The sequence below is a fragment of the Pelodiscus sinensis genome, chromosome 2, assembly GCF_052426305.1.
Source record: "Pelodiscus sinensis isolate ZL-2025 chromosome 2, ASM5242630v1, whole genome shotgun sequence".
NCBI lineage: Eukaryota > Metazoa > Chordata > Testudines > Trionychidae > Pelodiscus > Pelodiscus sinensis.
This window is the reverse complement of record NC_143053.1, coordinates 223,504,738-223,524,909: the sequence shown is the minus strand read 5'-3', so window position 1 is coordinate 223,524,909 and position 20,172 is coordinate 223,504,738. Positions and strand designations below refer to the sequence as shown.

General features: G+C 43.1%; 1 protein-coding gene across 2 annotated transcripts in view; it reads right to left on the bottom strand.

Moving 5' to 3' along the window:
* PLXDC2 (plexin domain containing 2) overlaps window positions 1-19,148 on the bottom strand; it is a 409,726-nt gene extending 390,578 nt beyond the window's left edge. Inside the window, exon 1 of one of the 2 annotated variants that reach the window (XM_075922487.2) lies at window positions 18,322-19,148. In XM_075922487.2, the coding sequence (XP_075778602.1) occupies window positions 18,322-18,430 (109 nt within the window). In that variant the 5' untranslated portion in view covers window positions 18,431-19,148. The remainder of the gene's footprint in view (window positions 1-18,321) is intronic. The other variant, XM_075922486.2, reaches the window with a different exon arrangement.
* Between the last annotated feature and the right edge of the window lie 1,024 nt (window positions 19,149-20,172).

Sequence of the window (20,172 nt, the reverse complement as noted above, 5' to 3'; positions counted from 1 at the left end):
GGAAAAAAGCGGTGGACATTTTTATTTAAATGCCGCGGGGGATATTTAAATCCCCCACGGATTTCCCTATTACGATCTGAAAAATTAGCATGCCCCTTCCGGAAAAGGGGCCAATGTAGATGAGCCTGCTGTGTAGACATTGCCAAAGAAACTTATTTCATACAGATTGTTACCCTAAAGTGTTGTTCTTGTTACATGAATAATTTTTAAGATAAAGACACTCTTTTACTCTGACTTGAGTCTACAGTCCTCTTTGAAGTTCTTTCCCCCCCCCCCCCCCCCTTAGGGTATTGTCTACACTGAACTGTTTTGGTGGTGAAAATATTGTCGCTATGTAAACAATGCTAAAAAGAAAGTCATGTTTACACTGCCATTCTCTGTTGACATTTCACCATGGGCTCGTCTACATTGGCCCCTTTTCTGGAAGGGGCATGTTAATTTCAGAGGTCGTAATAGGGAATTCCTAGTAGGAATAAGATCCTCCGGAAAAGGGCGCTTTTTCCGGAGGATCGGGGCCAGTGTAGATGCTCTTTTCCCGCTTTTCTAAAAGCCGGAAAAAAGCGGCGGACATTTTTATTTAAATGCCGTGGGGGATATTTAAATCCCCCGCGGATTTCCCTATTACGACCTCTGAAATTAACATGCCCCTTCCGGAAAGGGGCCAATGTAGACGTAGCCCATATGTTTAGCTCCCCTGTGACCAGAAAGAGCAAAGCAATGTGGACATCATCTTCAATTGCCATGCAATGTAGCGCAAGGCATTTTGGGAACATGAAAAACTTTCTATCAGCCACCTCTTTGCTACATAGCTCTCCAGGGGCTTGCAGTTTACTTTCACACCATTTGACATGAACAGTCCTTACTATTCACTCCAGCACCTGGCGTGAGAAATCATGGATACCAGACTTCTCTCCTATACCTAAGCGTATTCAGTGCACTTAGGACATCATGCACTGCAGCAGAGCTTCTGTTGAACTTACTCTCAGATGAAGACAACTCGGATGCGGATAACAGTGTGACTAACACAGACAGCGGCGACTTGTCATTGCATTTGGCGGTCACAGAGCAGCTATACAAAGTAGAGCATCACTTTTGGGAAAGGGAAATCAGTGAGTGCCCCCCACTCACTGTTGATTTCCCTTTCCCAAAAGTGATTGCATCATCATGCGGATATGGGATGAAGAGAAGTGGCTAAAGAACTTTAGGATGCGTAAAGCAACCTTCCTGAATCTGTGTGCAAAGCTGGCCCCTGAATTTCCCATGGGAAAACACTGAATTCAAAATGGATTTTAGTACCAGATAGTAATTAGGGTATTCACCTGGACAGTCCGGTATTTTCGCCTCCTGTCTGGTAAAAAAATTCAGAAAATACCAGACACCTAAGCTGTCCGGTATTTTCTGATTTTTTTCCCTGGCCAGGAGGTGAAAATGTCAGGCACCTGGCAACCCTACAAACACTCAGGGCCTCCCCAGACCCCAACACCCCCAGCCCTCCAATCCCAGCCCCCATGCTTACCTGGTTCCGCAAGGCTGCAGGCAAAAAATGGCTGCCGACAAAAAGACCAAGGGGAAGCAATGACTCCCTTGGGTCTTAGTGCTCAACCCCTCTGCTGTTCCTATCCCTGCACTCACTCTTTTAAGGGGACATGGTTTTTAATGCCGTTTTATTTTAATTTTTTATTTTGTGCCCAACAACTTTGGTCTCCCCTCCCTTTTTTTTTCCTTCAACAGAATTTTTTCCTGGTGGTTTTTTTTTTTTTGGGGGGGGGGGCAGGTGTTCGATATTTTTGTTTCAACCATCTGGCAACCCTAGATAGTATAGTCATATGTCCTTCTAGACTTATGGGACAAACAAGACTGTTTACATATAGTTGAGTTGATCACCCAGACATTAATACTTTTAAAACTATAAACAGATTCACACTTCATATGTCTATCTTCAAATACAAGAATGATACATGTGTAATGCCAAGAGATGGAACTGAACCTGGGATCTCTGGAGTCTCTACAGCTTGAGCTATAAAGCCAGTGGCTCTCAGCTAAGGCCTTACAGCTAACACATTCCCTCTCTCCATAAGTGGTCTAAGTGCCACTACATGGGACAGTGAACCTCACCCAGCAGGTGTGTGGGTTACACATGCACTAAAATAGGATGTACAGATGCAGCAGAACGTCTAGTATTTTACACTTTCCATTTCTGCACTCTCTTCAAAACAGGCAGTCCCACTCATTCCTGAGTCCCCCTCCTTCCTTCCAGTTCCCACTTATTTCCTTTCCCTGCTGTTTTCCCCAAATAAAAACTCCTGTTCATTGAAAAATGGTCTCATTATTGCTTGAACTGCAGGAATTTGGTGGGGGATTAAAGGCAAATACAGGGAGTGCAGGGGCAACTTGTGGAGAGCCACATGAAAGGATCTCAAAAGAGGCCTTAAATAAAATTGTCCTTCAAGGCCTCTGATTTGCACTGCCCTGCTGTGCTCTCCTTATCACACAGGTGTCCAGCTATGCCAAGTCTCTGGCTAGACACGCTGCATCAGCCATACCCCTCCCCCAATCCTGACAGGTAAGTTTCCCCCTTGCTCTCACCCAGAGGTGGAGGCACACAACATGCTGCCCCCACAAAGGGAATGTCTTCATCCTCTTCCTGGAGGAACATGTGTATGGTCTCCAAGTAATGAGGCATTAGGTGCGCCACAACACATCACCATCACAATGGCTTGCTGCAAAATGGGCTCCATGCTCGCATTACTTGACATCTGTACAGGAGACACAGCACCAAAAAGCAGGAGCACGCTGCCTCCCGCTATCTCACACAAGGGGAGGACTATACAACCCCAGTGACGTGAGCCCCTCTAACCACCCACTCCAGAGTTTTGATTGCAGCGGGCCCCATAAGCATAGCTGAGAATGCAAAGCTGCCCAAAATGCATTGCTCTCGAGTCGACAGCAGGCTCCCTAATGGGGATGTAATACTTCAGATTATATTCACTTCTTCCCTACAGTAAGGGCACAGACCTTTGACTTCACGAAAATTGGGTGGTAAGAAATCATCCATATTAGATTTGACTTTACCTCGTAATGTAGACGTACCCCATGAGGGCAAGTGGGCAGCTATTTTTCTAAGGGCCAGGTGTCCTGTGAGATCTGGGAGAAGCTGAGCTCAGAAAAAATAGGCTGTTGTTCCTCACTCTGAAGCACTTTGCAGAAGGTTAGTGATGTTGTTAACCCTCTAACATGGGCTGTATGAATTATAACAAGGGGAATCTGGAAGGGAAATTTAACTTCTGTTTTAACTGTATGCTTTGAATGTTTTGATTTTAGCCAAACTGTTCTAGTGAACTTTCTCAAATAGTGTGATAAAGCTTTTCTTTAAATGTAGTAATGGAAAAAGAATCATTTATATTTTGTTATTCCCAGTTTTTGTATTTTCTTGTAACAAGGGTTTGCTTTAAATCTAAAGACTTCTGATTTAATGGAGTGACTGGTTAATCAGTTAGCTGGCTGTCTAGCAGTGGTCTACAGTAAAGGAATAGTCAGTCTGCATAGATTCCAACTGAGAATTTCTACAACCAAGTGGAGGGAAGATGGTTCAGACCCCGCAAATAGTGAAGATTTGGTGATCAAAGACACTCACTGAGACTTCTTAGATGAACAAAATCTAAGATTTTGGGATCTCTCGGTTTCTTCTTGCATTGTGTGTAGTCTGAACTGTTCAAATTTTAATTTTGGTTTCCTCTGTTTATTTCTGTGGTGTCAAACCAGTGGCCACTCTAGAAGCTACTCCTATAGTGAGCTAGTCACGCTCAACTGGCCAAATTGCCACACGTGGTTAGTGGCTAGCATGTTGGACACCATGGGTTTATTGTAACTGCAAAGATAATGTCTCGGTTATAAAATAGCTATGTTATGTTGTAAAAATTAGACTATTTCTTCATCATAAGATTTTATAAAACCATGTAATTAAATATGTTTCTTTAGTCGCTTTTGGGACTTGACTGAGGAGGCTGACCCTGTGCAATCCTTGCTGAAAATCCTTAGACTCAACTCTGGGTCTCCAGCTACTTTTCTATGAGAGCTGGGGTTTAAGGCATTGGAGAAGGGCAATGATGAAGTCTAGCCCACACAGGAGAACAGAGAGGAGGGACATGGTAAGTAGGGTTGCCAGGTGTTCAGTTTTGAGCTTTCTGTTCAGGAAACAAATTGAGAAAATATAAATGTCCGGTATTTTCTAAATAAGATATAATGTGGATTGTGATGTAATGTCAAGTGTGTCCAGTATTTTTGTTGAAACCATCTGGCACCTCTAATGGCAAGGGCAATATGCAAGGCCTAGATAGCTATCTTTAAGTATATCCTTCAGCCCTCCCCTAATTACAAGGGTGCAAATCTACATCATCCTCTGAGCTGAAGTGTTCTCCATGCAATAGCTCTGCAGTGGCAGTGATGGGAAGAGTCCTTCTGTTTCACTGTCACTTTCAGGAAGTCATCCACCTCTCTAATTATTAGTTGGGACCTGGTGGGATTTTACCACCAAGTCCAACATTATTCTTGTATGTCCACAAGGGGAGGTGTGGACAGATTTTCAATAATGACAGATTGCATGCAAACAGACTGCAGTGTGCATGTATCTTCTGAAAATATGACCTGGGCTTCCACGGATATCACAAAGAGAACCACATGAGAAATCCAGAAGACAGACTTTGACTCAAACTCAACATTTTATATGATACAAGTATGGCAGCTTTTAGGACAGCATTTGTTCATTGTCTTGTACTCCCTCTCCTGACTCTCCAGAAGCAAAATAAAAGCAATGCAGGCAATATATAAATGTTAGCTCTCTTTCCCCAACCTTGAATTTCTTTAGTAACAAAATAGGAATAAAATACAGGAAGTTGCAGTCATGGTCTTGAGATTAAACAAAAACATCTAAATATAAATTTGGCACAACTGTGACACCTTCAAAACAGCCAAAACTTTGAACAACAGCAGTGTGAAAACAAATTCTTACACAACTCTTTCCGATGGCTGGAAAAGACAAGTTTCAACAAAGCTTTTGAACCTCAGCATTCCAAGCTAAGCTTCCAAATCCATATTTACATTTACAAATAAATGTGATGTCAGAATGGTTGAGCACATGAAAATGCCACTGAAACCAATGTGCAATGCTCATCATCGCAAAAAAAGAAAAAAGAATCAGGCCACTTCATTTAGGTGCCTGAACATTGATTTACAAGCTTAACTTGACGCACTCAGCTTAGAAAATTTTGGCTAATGCAGGTTGAACCTCTCTAATGCAACACTCTCGGGACCTGACTGGTGTTGAACCAGAGATTTTCCTGAACCATGGAAGATCATTATTGTCTAGCAGCATTACCAACATTTCCAGTGCTAACCGGGCTCTTAGAAGATATTTAGTGGTAAATTAGATCTCTAAAATTGCACAGAACACTAACACCAGTTCCAGAACTGGTGACTGTAAACATATTTTATGAGACCATGGAAAATTTTATCATCTCCATAATAAGTGGACATCCAGCCAAATAAAGTCATGCCAAACCATATATGTTGCCAAACGCAAGGGTTCTAGACTAGAGAGGTTCAACCTGTGCTACTAAAGGTTACAATGGTAGAATACTGCCTTTTACAATCAGTCCAGCCAGAGCTTTCATACAAAAAAAAGTCAAAATTGCACCCCAAGTTGGATATTGTCCATTCAGGATTTGCAAGAGTCACTGTCTGATAAAAACATCTAAATAAATTAACAGGAGAAAACAATGCAATCTAGCAGTAACATAACTGCAACAGAAAAGTCATTGGGCTAGAACCTGCCCTTGGAAGTCAGTTGAATTGCATAGGACAGAATCTACTGTACCCACCGCAATTATAGAAGGAATTGTAAAAGTTATAATGCTATAAGAGAGCCTTAGTATAGGTTACCAATGACTAAAGTTGTTACAATGGAACACCTACATAAAAAGGTACAGAAATGCCAGCAGCTACTCATTATGTCAGAACACATATGTATAGCATTATTAAAGTTGAACTAATGAAGAGAGTTATACATTGTATTTGACCTCTAGTAAGAAATGTTCACATGCATAAAGATACACTACATGTGATGGATATGAAATACATAATATGCTCTACTAAAATGGCTCTACAATGCTATTCACTAAGAACAAGTATTCACTGGCCACTGTGGAATTCAGATAATGTTTATTTTAAAAGGCCAAAGCCCCTAAAACAACTGAGAAAGAAACCCATTTCAAGAGGGAAGAACTCTAAACTAGAAATTAAAAAGTTTTCCTGTCTGGATATGCTAGAAAAATTAGGTTAAAACTACACATACTGTGGACAAACTAGCATAGGTCCCTATCTAGGAAACCAATGAGACTTCTTGCATTCTTACCCTTCCATACTTAAGTGCCTTGGGGATTCAGAATAGTCTCTCTTGGATCTGCACTGCAGCCCTGATCTGCTCCACTGAAATCAACACAAATACTATATCAAATGAAACAACACCACTATACGCAGAGGATATATTCCTACATATTTCTGTTGAAGTTAGAGGAATCACTGTTACATAAAGTTTTTCAAACCCATAATTAATAAATACTCAACAGAGCAGATTGCAGAATGCGGATTGCAGAGGGAAAGATATGTGGGGCCAGGCTTAAAAGGACTACAGGCAGTCCCCGGGTTATGTACAAGATAGAGACTGTAGGTTTGTTCTTAAATTGAATTTGTATGTAAGTCGGAACTGGTACATATTGTACCCCAGGTGTCCCCAAGTCAGCCGCTGCTGAAACTGACCAGCGGCTGACTACAGGAAGCCCGAGGCAGAGCTGCTCTGCCCCGGGCTTCCTGGAATCAGCCTCTGATCAGTTTCAACAGCGGCTGAATCTGGACACCTGCGACAGAGCAGCTGGGGCACTGCCAGGTAGGTCCCCTCAGCGCCGCACCTCAGCGCTGTGGGACCAACCCGGCAGCCCCCCCAGCTGCTCTACCCCAGGAATCCTGATTCAGCCGCTGCTGAAACTGACCAGCGGCGAGAAAAGCCTGGTCTGCGGGGGGGCGGGGGCGCACTAGCTGCGCCTCGCCTCCCCAGCAGACCAGGGAGACGTGGAGCGGCTTCTCTCGCCGCGGAGGACGCAGGCGGCTGGACCGCCGCGGTGCGTCTCAGGAGTCTGCTGGGGGGGGGGGGGCACGCAGCTAGTTCGGGGTTCCCTCACCCTGTTGTGGAGACAGGAAAAGGGAATAAGGGAATTTGTGTGCAGCCATCTTGGTCTTGTTAACAAGAGAGCAAGAGTCAGGCTAAGTCTGTGGCCTGACAACGCGAGATCTGTAATTAGACGCTGCCTTCACCTCTCGCCTCCATACGGAGATAAGGATAGAATGCTGACTCTGGTAGGGACCTTGAGATAAGGAGCATCTAGGTGGAACTAAATAACTGTTAGCCATTAGTGTTTGTAATGGGAAGGAGTCTAATTGTTATTGTTATTATATTTAATAGACAGTATATAAACTGCTTCATAATTGCTTGTATTCGAAGATCTGCCTCGGTGAGGGGGGGGACTCCCCCCCTGTCCGAACCAGTTTTTCCCTTGCTGCAGCTCGTAATAAAACTGCCTCTGGCTACTTGTTGCTTACAAACTCAGAGTGAGGACAATGTTTTCTTCCACACTGTTCTTAAGTAGGGATCTGACATAAGTCGGATCCACATAACCCGGGGACTGCCTGTATATCAAGAAGGGCCAGATCAAAAATAATCAAGAAAGTGTTCTGTGATGAAGCAGAGAACCCAGCATTCACCAAAGAGCATCAAAAGGGATTTTCTAGTATGTTTCCATGCTCATTTGCTATAAAGAACACCAAAAGATGAAAAACACCACAGTAAAACTCCAATAGTCCGGCATCCAATAGTCTGGCACTCCTAATAGTCCGGCATCAAAATGGCAAGAGGCTAGGGAGTGAGCTTCGGCAAAAAATGAGTCACAAGGTAACAGCGGCAGCAGCTGAACTGAGCAAAAAGGGTAAAAAAGGCTTAAAAAAACTAAAACATTACAGTATACTGTATATAGTATGTACAATAAAAAGGGTTAAGAACACTCTATATACAGTACATAACGAATTCAGTATGTATAACCATCTTATAGTACCTCCTGATAGTCCGGCATATCTGATAATCTGGCACCACCTAGGTCCCATAGGTTCCGGATTATCGGAAGTCAAGTGTAATTTGATATGGCTTCTCTATGCATTTCAGGGTGAAAAGAAATCTCATGGGTGGATGTTCATTCCTTTTTGTTTTTGTAGTACTCTAGTTTGGTATTACTGACCCTTGCCAATTGGGGAACAACATGTTAGATTCCACTGTACCGCATTCACAGCCCATCCCTAACTAGCACTTCAATGATCTGATGTCCCACATTGCTGGCAAGTTAGCACTAGATCAAAATGAATACCATTTGCTTGGTATCCCAAAACCCTCTTTCTTGTGCCTCCCACTGAGCTTCTCTCTCCCCAAATGTTGATATACATGAGATTGCTTAAAACTTAAACAGCAAAACTTTGTTATAACCAAATTAAATTCCATCACTGGGCAATGACAAGCTTGATACTGTTTTAAACTCCAGTTTCAAGTTAAATTTGTGGGGAGAAAACCAAGGATAGAATTTGATAGGAATTAGTCCCAAAACAAATGAAAATTTTCTCAATCATTTTGATCTCTACCATATTGCACTTACCATCGTGGGAAATGTAGTATGAAAAGCAGATGCCTAGTTTAAGACAAAGTGCTCATAACTGTTTTTTAGTATCAATTTACACTAACCTAAATGATTTCTGGGTCTACACATATAGATAAATATACTTGGGATTAGGATTTGGGGGTGAAGATGTGTGAGGGTCTGAGAATAAAACCTTACTATGGTTGTATCATTACATCATCCAAACTGAAGTTAGCTTTAATCATTGCTCCATCAATAAAGACTGACAGACACAAAAAAGATGGGCATACACAAGCTGAGAGGGGCTGCAACTACTTTGGAGAATAGGGTCATAATTCAAAATGATCTGGAGAAATGGTCTGATGTAAATAGGGTGAAGCTTAATAAGGACAAATGCAAAGTACTCCACTTTGGAAGGAACATCCATTTCACACAGAATGGGAACTTCAGGGGGTAGCTGAGTTAGTCTGTTAGGGTATGTCTACACTACCACCCTAGTTCGAAGTAGGGTGGTAATGTAGGCAACCGGAGTTGCAAATGAAGCCCGGGATTTGAATTTCCTGGGCTCCATTTGCATCTCGCCGGGCGCCGTCATTTTTAAATGTCCGCTAGTGCGGACTCTGTGCCGCGCAGCTACACACGGCACGGACTAAGTAGTTCGGATTAGGCTTCCTAGTCCGAACTACCGTTACTCCTCGTTACTACCCTTAGAGAAAAAAAAAGCAAGCAAATGGTCTGGTAGCACTTTATAGACTAACAAAACATGTAGATGGTATCATGAGCTTTCGTGGGCACAGCCCACTTCTTCAGATGACTGGAGGTATGACTAGAGGATAAGAAACTCTAAATAAATAAGAGAAGGGAAGTGGTGATGGAGGTTGGGAGGGGGAAGAGAAAGATGCTCTGTCATCCACCCCTCTACCTCTATACATAAAGTATCAGGAGAAAGGGTGCAAAACCTGAGTAGATAAAGATCAAAGTCAGTGGATGGATTGGTAAGGCAGGAAAGATACCATTCAGAAAGTTGTTAGCACCTTCAGTGATAAAGGCTCCACCACCCCATATCTTGATTAAGTCCATAAGTAATTGAATTGAATTTGCATATGTATTATAATTCCAAGCTTTCCCTGTGGATATGGCTTGAGGAGTTGGCCTGTGACAAGCCAGCCACCTTCAGATTTGTGAGATTATGGTTAGGTAAACAGAAATGTTCTGCCACTGGCTTCTGAGTATTTTCTTTACGTATATCTGATTTGTGTCCATTGATTCTTTCACATAGAGAATGTCCAGTTTGACCAATATATACATATGCAAATTCAATTACTTATGGACTTAATCAAGATATGGGGTGGTGGAGCCTTTATCACTGAAGGTGTTAACAACTTTCTGAATGGTATCCTTCCTGCTTTATCAATCCATGCACCCTTCTTTGATCTTTATCTACTCAGGTTTAGCACCCTTTCTCCAGATACTTTATGTATAGCACCCCCCTTCCCTTCTATTTATTTTGAGTTTTCTTATCCTCTTGTCATAACTCCGGTCATCTGAAGTTGGCTGTACCCACGAAACCTCAGGATACCATCTATATGTTTTGTTAGTCTATAAAGTGCTACCAGATAATTTTCTTACAGAATGGGAAGTGACTATCTAGGAAGGAGTACATCAGAAAGGGATTTAGGGGTCATAGGGACCACATGCTAAATAGGAGTCAAAGTGTGACATTGTTGCAAAAAGAAAAAAGCAAACATGATTCTGGGATGCATTAACAGGAGTGTTGTGAGCAAAACATGAGAAGTCATTCTTCCGCTCTACTCTGGACTGATTAGGCCACAATTGAAGTATTAGGTCCAGTTCCGGGCACCACATATCAAGAAATGATTAAAGGTCTAGAAAATATGAGCTATGAGGGAAGGCTGAAGGAATTGGGCTTGTTTGGTTTGGAAAAGAGAAGGCCGAGAGGGGACATGATAGGGGGGTTTCAGGTATCTAAAAGGATGTCGGGGGGGGGGGGGGGAGAAGGAATTGTTCTCCTTGATCTCTGATGACAGGACAAGAAGCAATGGGCTTAAAATTGCAGCAGGAGAGGTTTAGGTTGGACATTAAGAAAAAATTCTTATCAGGGAGGTTAAACACTGGAATAAATTGCCTGGAGATAGAGGTCTGTCAAACCTGCTCTTATGTATGTCAGGGGTGGTCTAGGCAGTGTTTGGTTCTGCCATGGGGGGAGGGGTCTAGACGTGACAATCTCTTGAGGATCCTTCCAGTTCTAGGATTCTAAGTTTCTAATTTATACAGAAGATTATATTGTTGAGCTGATGACTGACTGTCCATGGGCTTTGTGATAGGAAGAAATCTTTACCTTTGGATCGGGTAACGATTAATAAGATAATTCTGAAGTTATACAATTGTGCATGTGAAAGTTGAACTTACAAATGTAGCATTACGTACAAAAATAACTGCATTCAAAAATAAAACATTCCACTTGGTCCCATTTTTTGTTCGCCCAGTCAAACAAGTTTGGTTACAATTTGCAGGAGATAATACTGCCTGATTTTTGTTTTTAATGTCACCTAAAAATGAGAGATGTGGCAGTGTTACAGCAAGCATCGCAAGCTATTTAGGTGACAGATACGCAAAGGATTCATGTGTCCCTTCATGCTTTACCCACCATTCCAAAGGACATGTATCCACAATGATGTTGGGCTCTGCTTGATAATTCTCCAAAGCAAAGTGGCCCAGTGCATGTTGATTTTCATCATCTGAGTCAGATGACACCAGCAGAAGATTGATTTTCTTTTGTGGGGGCTTGATTCAGTAGTTTCCCCATCCAAATGTTGCTTTAAGACTTCTGGAAGAATGTTCCACATCTTGTCCCGCTCAGATTTTGGAAGGCACTTCAGATTCTTAATTCTTGGGTCCAGTGCTGTAACTATTTCTAGAAATCTCACATTGGTACCTTCCTTGTGTTGTGTCAAATCTGCAGTGAAAGTGTTCTTAAAACGAACATGTGTTAGCAATCTTGGATGATGACCTATAACATGAAATATATTGCACAAAGCAAGTAAAATACACAGGAGACATACAATTCCCCCCACCCCACAGAGTTCTGTCAATTTAATTAAAGCATTTTTAATAAGCATAATCAGCGTAGAAATGTGTTCTCTGGAATGGTTGGCTGAAGCATGAAGGGGCATACAACTGTATAGCATATCTGGCATGTGCATACCTTGCAATGCCAGCTACAAAAAATGTGATGTGAATGCCTGTTCTTATTTTCAGGTGACATGGTAAATGAGGTATCTCCCATAAATGTAAACAAACTTTATCTTTGCAATTGTCTGAACATGACAATCTACTGCCTAGTGGACTTGTAGGCACTGAAGTTTTACCTTGTTTTGGTTTTGAGTGCAGTTATGTAAAAAAATATTAAGTTATTCTTTCACAAAGATTGCTCTGCATTATTTGTATGTGGTGACCTGAAGAATACTATTTTTTAATCATTCCCACTGTGTAAATATTTGTAACAAAAATATAAAGCAAGCATTATACACTTTGTATTCTGAGTGGTAATAAAAAAATATATTTGAAAATGTAAATAAAAAAATAAATTTACATTTGCAGTCTATTATTTAACAGTGCAATAAAGTGTGATTAATTTTTAAATTGTAATTAATTCAACCAATTAACTAAAAAAATTAACTGTTTAACATCCCTAAAAACTACTGCTACACTGAATTAGGAATTTGTGTGTACACTTGCTTGAGAGACTGAAGTAACTGTGAAAAAAGAGAATTCCTACACTTTCTGAAAAGGGCCCATCAATTTATCTTTCATCCTCTCAAACTGGTGACTAAAAGTCTTACCTTAAAAATCAATATAACTGATTAATTAGATACACAGTCTGGCTGTTATGTATGAAACCTACTGAACATGGTTTATCACTAGTTGGAGCCATCATTCTCCAAGTCCGACAGTCTGCAGCTTACAGAGTTTTTAAAGCTGTGACTAATGGAGTCTTCTTTCTGCAAGTGCACTCAGTCCTAACCAGCTAACCTCTTCAGGACATCAGAAAGCCTGGTGAACCCAGACAGCCTTCTCTCTGAAACAGCCAAGTGTTTCAGGTTGGAACAAGTTTTCTACCTGCTTTGTGAACAAAACTTGCAGGATTCCAACATACTCTCCATAGCAAGTTTTTCCTCAGACTGGCATGGATTGTCAGTTGATAGTGGCACAGGACTCAATAGAACTTTGGGAAATTCTAACTTCAATACCATGACTGAACCCTCTTAAGGTTTGTCTGAGTTCAAGGGAAGAACAGAACACTTCTCTGGGAAGTGTGGCAGGCATAGAGCCTAGTATACCATGGGACTGCCATTCTCATTTCTGTGGATCTCTCAGGTACACAGGTTACATATGCCATCACCTTCATGGTCCCTCAAGTCCATTTCTTCATTAGAGTATTCCAATGAAATAATTTTTGAACTTCATGGAGTTTTCATGCATCCCCTGAGGCTTTCACAAGACATAGGATATGGTCCTGTGTTTTATTTTACATTAAGTGTATCTGTGGTGGTAAACTAAATTACCAAAAAATAGCAATTTTTTAAAATCCAATTTACTTTTCATCATTAATTATATTTGCTGACAGTTTGGATAAGGGAAAACAGTCAGTTCCATTGTGTCTTACAAAAAACAGGACAATGTAGCACTTTAAAGACTAACAAGATGGTTTATTAGGTGATGAGCTTTCGTGGGCCAGACCCACTTCCTCTGATCAAATAGTGGAAGAAAATTGTCACAACCATATATACCAAAGGATACAATTTAAAAAATGAACACATATGAAAAGGAGAAATCAAATTTCACAACAGAAGGGGGATGGGAGGAGGGGTGAGATAAATAGGGAGGGGAAGGTAAATGTCTGTGAGCTAATGATATTAGAGGACATACCACACTAATACCAACCCTGGTACCTTCCCTTGCAACAAACCCTGTTGCCAGCTTTGTCCACATATTCACTCTGCTGATACCATTATTGGACCTAACCAAGTGAGTTAAGATCAAGAACACATATTCCTGCTCATCCAGAAATATAATTTATGCCATCATGTGCCAAAAGTGTCTATCTGCTATGTACATAGGACAAACATCTCAGACACTTCGCCAAAGAATCAATGCCCACAAAACAGATAGACAGGATCACAAAGAAAAAACAGTTGCTTGTCATTTCAACCAGAAAGGACATTGTCTCAACTACTTGATTACCTGCATCCTGCTTCAAAGACCTTTTAAGACTACACTTGAAAGAGAATTCTCTGAACTGTCATTCATGCTTACATTTGACACTTTACACTTGAGCTTAAACAAAGACATCAATTAGCTTCCCCAATTATCACCTCTAATAATATCATTAGCTCACAGACATTTACCTTACCCCTCCCCCCATCCTTCTTCTGTTCTGAAATTTGATTTGTCCTTTTCATATGTGTTCATTTTTTTAATTGTATCCTTTGGTATATATGGTTGTGACAATTTTCTTCCACTATTTGATCGGAGGAAGTGGGTCTGGCCCACGAAAGCTCATCACCTAATAAACCATCTTGTTAGTCTTTAAAAATGCTACATAGTCCTGTTTTTTGTTTCAGCTACACCAGACTAACACGGCTACATTTCTATCACTATTGTGGCTTACAGTGAGTTAAGTGAGTAACAAGTCTGATACAAATGCTGCAAGGGAATGTTTACAAATAAGTTGTTTTCTGAGGAATTTTTTTTAAGTCAATCAACTGTAACTATTGATCATACTGATGAACCCAGAAGGCCTCTAGAGAAACATGTTATTAGAAACCCTGAATGTAGAGACTCAATTCAACTCGATAGTGTGTGTCTAACCTGGGACAAACACCTTTGCATAGCAGCAAGATTTCAAATTGCACATTTGGAAAAAATTATAATACATCAAAGGGAGAAAGTATAAAAAGTAAGGAAGCAAAAGAACTCACCACAGTTTCATAAAGGGAATCCTAAACTCTGCTTATGTGACATGTGTTGACTTTATTGCTAAACCCAAGTATCAGTAATTGCCACTTGCCTTTCTCTATTTGATTTTCCCTTTACAAATGCCATAAAGGGTATATTTATTTGTGAATTTAAAACAAGTAAACCAGAAGTTACCAAACATATGTACCACTTAGTATTCTGTTTCTTTTGCTAATTTGATGAAATATTGATCAGTCAAGTTTCCTAATACCTAATGATAAAAAAAAAGCAAACTCACACTGCAACAGGTTTGAAAGTTTCCATATTAGCTAAAAATTAGCATAATAAAACAGTCCTACTGTCCCTCTAAATAGCAATATTTGGAAACTTGACAGTGAATATAAATTATACCAAAACTCTGGAACACGGTTTGATAGAACAAAAATTACTATAGCAGCCTTCTAATTTAGACCAATCATGTTTTCAGAAAAATAACACGTGCAAGGCTTTTTGTGAAAATGCTTAAACTAGTAAGCCCTTATTACTGGTAGTTTTAATTTTTCAACTAGATTCCAAAAGAACATTTGTTTCAGCTCACTGAACTCATTTCATGTTCAGTTTGACTAGCACACATTTAAGAATCTTGACCCCTGACTTATGATATTTCTAGTCAGCAAAATTAAGCTCCATAGAAATACAAATATAGAAAAAAGATAATGTAAGACAACTGGTCAGAAATGTTTTTAAAAGAACTATGTCTGCTGAAACACTAAGTTACAAGGGGCAACGGTTCTGCCCTCTAGTGGAGATGCTTTCTAGTCATAAGCACACAAATACTTCAAATTGAATTCCACAATCTGGAACTTTGTTATAGCCAAACGTGTTTGCTATAAAACTATTGATTGCTGAACATCAAACCTCCAGATAAGTGGTTATCTCGGGAAGTTTGAAAGGACTAGTTCTGAACTGCTAGCAAAAGCTATACAAAACTGTGGCATAGCAAACTGTGACTTATTTCATATAAAACTAATATTTGTTTGATAACATAATCCTCTCTGTAAACCAGTTATTCAAGAGTCTATATCACATGTATTGTTTACATTTTCTATTTTCCTTTGATTTCAAACACACCAATTTATTTTATTCCTGGGAGTGTAAATAATGCATGGTTCAAACAAACTGTAATCAAACTGCCATTAAGCATTTGCAGCAACTCCAAAGATTTTTGGTTCTGTTTAAAAATGAAGATTCTTAAATTTGTCTGAAGGGGAATGATATTAATATTGATATACAAGTAAAACTTTTAAATGCCGCTTTTTTACATTTTGCATCACAGGCACTGAAGTTGAATACAGATGTTCATTTTCAAAAAGGTCTTTCTTGGACACACGGATATCAATTCATGGAATAACTTTCAGAATATATTTGTGTCGCATTCAAGTTTCAGAACAGCATTCTTTACTTGCTGTGGGAAATAACACTTTAGTCTAGTCAATTGTGCTTTTCTATCAAAGAATGAAAGAACCATACATATTAAGGCTGAATGAATTTCAGTTTCTATTATTGAACTTCTACAACATGCTTGTGATAGTAACAAATTTCAGAAACAGGATTTCAGAAACAGGATTTTAAAAGATAAAAAGATAATAAGCCTCACAACAAATTAAAAGATGTCATTTAAAATTTGCATTTTACCATTATGAGAAAAGATTCTCTTAAAGTCTGATGAAATAATCTGTATTTAGCACAAAATAAAATTCATTCTCAAACAACCATTTTTTCATTTCATGCCATTCAAAGTTTAATTTTACTTAACCTGATAAAACACCCCATATTAACAAATCAATAACAGATTAATGAGCAGGTGGTACACCATTCTATCTAGTGCTGAGATTGTTGATCTAGGCTTTAAAGTTGCATTATTTTAATAATGTCAATGAATGACCAACAGTGTGCATTGATCATTCTTCATCAATTGACCACATTTAATCAAGAAATTATTGACACTTCCTCAGCACAAATACATCTACTGTGGCAAATGACTACTTCACATGCTCAAACTACAGCTGTAGATCTCTATTATTTTCTTTACCTATCATCTCACCCTTTTCTTTAGTGATTTACAATAACTAGTATTAGTGTATGTTTTCTAAAGTCAAAACCCTGGCAATGGCAGCACTAGATTTCACATACACATGTTGATCAAGATTATATGAAAACTCTCGTTCGGGGTTTTCCCTTCCGCCTGAACTGACATGTGAACCCTCAGCAACCTGCTAATTCCTAAACCCAACAACAGGCCTTTCCTGTCTGATATAGCCCACCCAAGGGGATAATCATAAAACTCATATCTATCCTGTTCTGGTCACTCAATTCTTCACATTTGTATCAAACCTTCTGTACAAAGGGGGATTGGTTTTGTGACAGTTTGTAGAGGAGCTACCAGGACTCTGTTCGGGGTTAACTCTGCAGGGGGCAGAGGAGACAGAGTTAAAGTCTCTAAAGATGAGTGTTCAATGATAATAAACTACTTGCATTTCCAAACCTGAGCCCTGACACAGCAGCTTTCAATTATTATTCTTAGCCTCCTAATATGCTAAATGTGTTCACCCCCACCCCATTCCTCAGCCAACTTTTCCAAGCATGCCAAGACTTCTCTGGCAATTCCTCCTCAGGATCACAAGCATGCAAAGATCTATAGGCTATGATGATCCGGAAGGAGACACTTCGGAGAAACACTGGCTAGAACCTGGCTGGCCCAATACACAGGTGGCTGGCCCAATACACTAACTTACTCTTGGAAAGTTTTGAACTCGAGGACCCTAAACGGGTTACAAACAAAGTAGGTCAGCAGTGGGGTGCTGTCTTCACTAATGGCCTGATTTTCAAGGCAGCGAGCAACTGCAGCTCCCGCTGACTTCTACTGGAGTGGAGGTTGCTCAGTACCAAGTTGTGGGAGTGCCCCTGCTTAGGGACTCTCCCTCTTCGGCATCAATAGGTCAGGTAGTGAAGCACCAGCCCTTTCCGTGGCATGTGCGGGCTGAGGCCAGGGGCTCCCTTCTGCACGCGCCTGGCCACGCGCAGCTGCCGGGTCTCTCCAAAAGGCTACGGGCGACGAGCCCGGGTCTTAGCTCCCGCAGACTCTGCCTCCCACTGCCCAGCCCACTTCGCCCCTGCAGCGCGTCTCATGGCTGGAGAGCTGGGGGGGCTGCTGGGGCCCCAGTGAAAGTTGGGAGAGGAACATGGTGCCTCCCGTAGCCCAGCTGAGTCGCTCCCGATGTACCCACGCTAAGCCAGAGACGAGGGGGCGGGGAGGTCCCAGCGCCAAGGCAGTGATCTCCCCACGGACCCGGAGGGAAGAGGCGCCCCCAGGCGCAGTATATGACTGCTGCAGACCCCCCTCCCCTGCCTGCCGTTCATCAAAGGGGGGGGAGGAGCACGGGGCAAGCTTCACCCAGCGCCTGCGGGGAATGGGATCTGTGGCCACGGTGAGGGGCTGCGGACCGGCGTGTGCCCGGCCAGGTGTCTCGCCCGCCCCCGGCCAGCGCGGAGGAGCCGCTCCCCCCGCCCCCGAGCAGCCCCGGGGAAGTTGAGCAGCGGCAGCAGCTCTTACCCTGAGGTCGCCTGGCCGCCTCCCCGTCCACGAGCTGGAAGCGGGCTGCCAAGCACTGGGCAAGGAAGAGCGCTGCAGCCGCTAAGTGGCCGTGCCTCGGGCTCGCCATCGCCCCGAGCCTGCCGGGCTCGCTCGCTTCGCCGCTCGCCTGCGGGGGGGCCCGGGAGAGTCCTGCAGATCCCGCCGGTCGCCGCGGTTCGCATCGGCTCGCCTCAGCCGCGGGGAGACGCCTGGCTCGCTCCCTCCGGCGGGAGCAGCCCCGGATCGCAGCCGCTGGCGAGAACAAGCCCCGCTCCGGCCGCCCAGCGCCCACCGCGCCCTCCTTGCGGCGGCTGCCCGGACCCGAGCCCCGCCGCCCGCCCAGGGGGAGGGGGGCTGCTGGCTCCTCTCCGCGAGCACTTCAGGGCGAGCCCTCGCCCCTGCCCGTCAGCGCCGGCAGGGCAGCGACACCGCTCGGCGCGGCGCTAGGGGAGGAGAAACCGCACGAGTCCCCCCCCTCCCCTCCTCCGGACTGGGCGTCTTGCGCTCCAGCCCCGTGGGGTCGGGCCAGCGAGTCAGCTCAGCGCCTGGCGGCGGGGACCCAGCGCAGGGCACCAGGTCGGGGCTGGAGCGGGAAGGGAAGCGGGCTCCTGGCTCTACGTGGGGAGTGCGAGCTGCTGGCGGGGTGCCCCGAGCTGCCCCGCTCCCCTGCCTCGGGTCCAGGCTGCCGGAAACGACCTGCCCAATGGCTGCACTTTCCTAGGGCTGAGAGAGGGGAGCCCGCGTCTCCCTCCTCCTCGGGAGAGGCAGGCGCTCCGCGCTCAGCTGCACCTCTCCCGCTTCCCAGCGCCCCCAGCCCACGTGGGGCGAGAGGGGGACCCAGCCCCCCCTTCTCTTCCCCACAAGCCCGGATTGCTGGAGAGCACCGCTCTCCCCACAGCAGGGCTCTGCGCGGAGCAGCCTGGCCGCAGGCCCCGTTCAGTCGGGGAAGGATGGAGCAAAAGAATCAAATTAAAAGAGGATTTGTCCTTAGACGGGAAGATAAAGAGACATTTGGGTTATTGGTGAGATGAATGTTTTGGAAACCCCCCAGCCAGAGTTGTTCATGGCCCTGCTGGTGCTGCCATCTAAAGTACACAGGAGAGTATTAGTTAGAAACTGGCTCGGTCCTGACTTTGCGTATGCCGGTTTCTGGCATTTAGAGCAGCCGGAGCTCGGGAAAGAGGCTCGGAGATAAGCGGTGTTCAAAGAGAAAGGAGGAGTGACAATCTACTCCCTGGAGCTGTTTGGTAGCCAGCAGGGGAGTGAAAGAAGCAGACAGTGGGGGTGGGGAGGGAGGTCTCGTTATGTCTCTAGAAAATAACTTCACTATAGCCAGCCAGAGCCCATTGAACCCTTACACTGGTGAGTACTGAAAATATCGCGCGCGCGCACACACACACACACACACACACACACACACACACACACACACACACACACTGGTGAGTACTGAAAATATCGCGCGCGCGCACACACACACACACACACACACACACACACACACACACACACACACACACACAGGGTTCCGGATTCATAAATTCCCTTGCTCAGATTTTTTGGGGGGTTGAAAGTGGATACATATGGATACAGCAAACACTTGGAGGTGTCACTAGTAAGCCTTTTTGGATAACTCAGCCCCTTTTGATGCAAAGTGAAATATGTTCTGTACCAAGTTGTGTCGGAACTATGGTTTCTATGCTACAAAGACTTACCTACATGCTCCATTTAATGAACTCTGAATAATCTCATCCTGTGTATAAGTCTTTGCAGAAGCAAGGGCCCATCCGAGTAAAACTAACAAAAGGCATCTGTCTAGGGCACACAAAG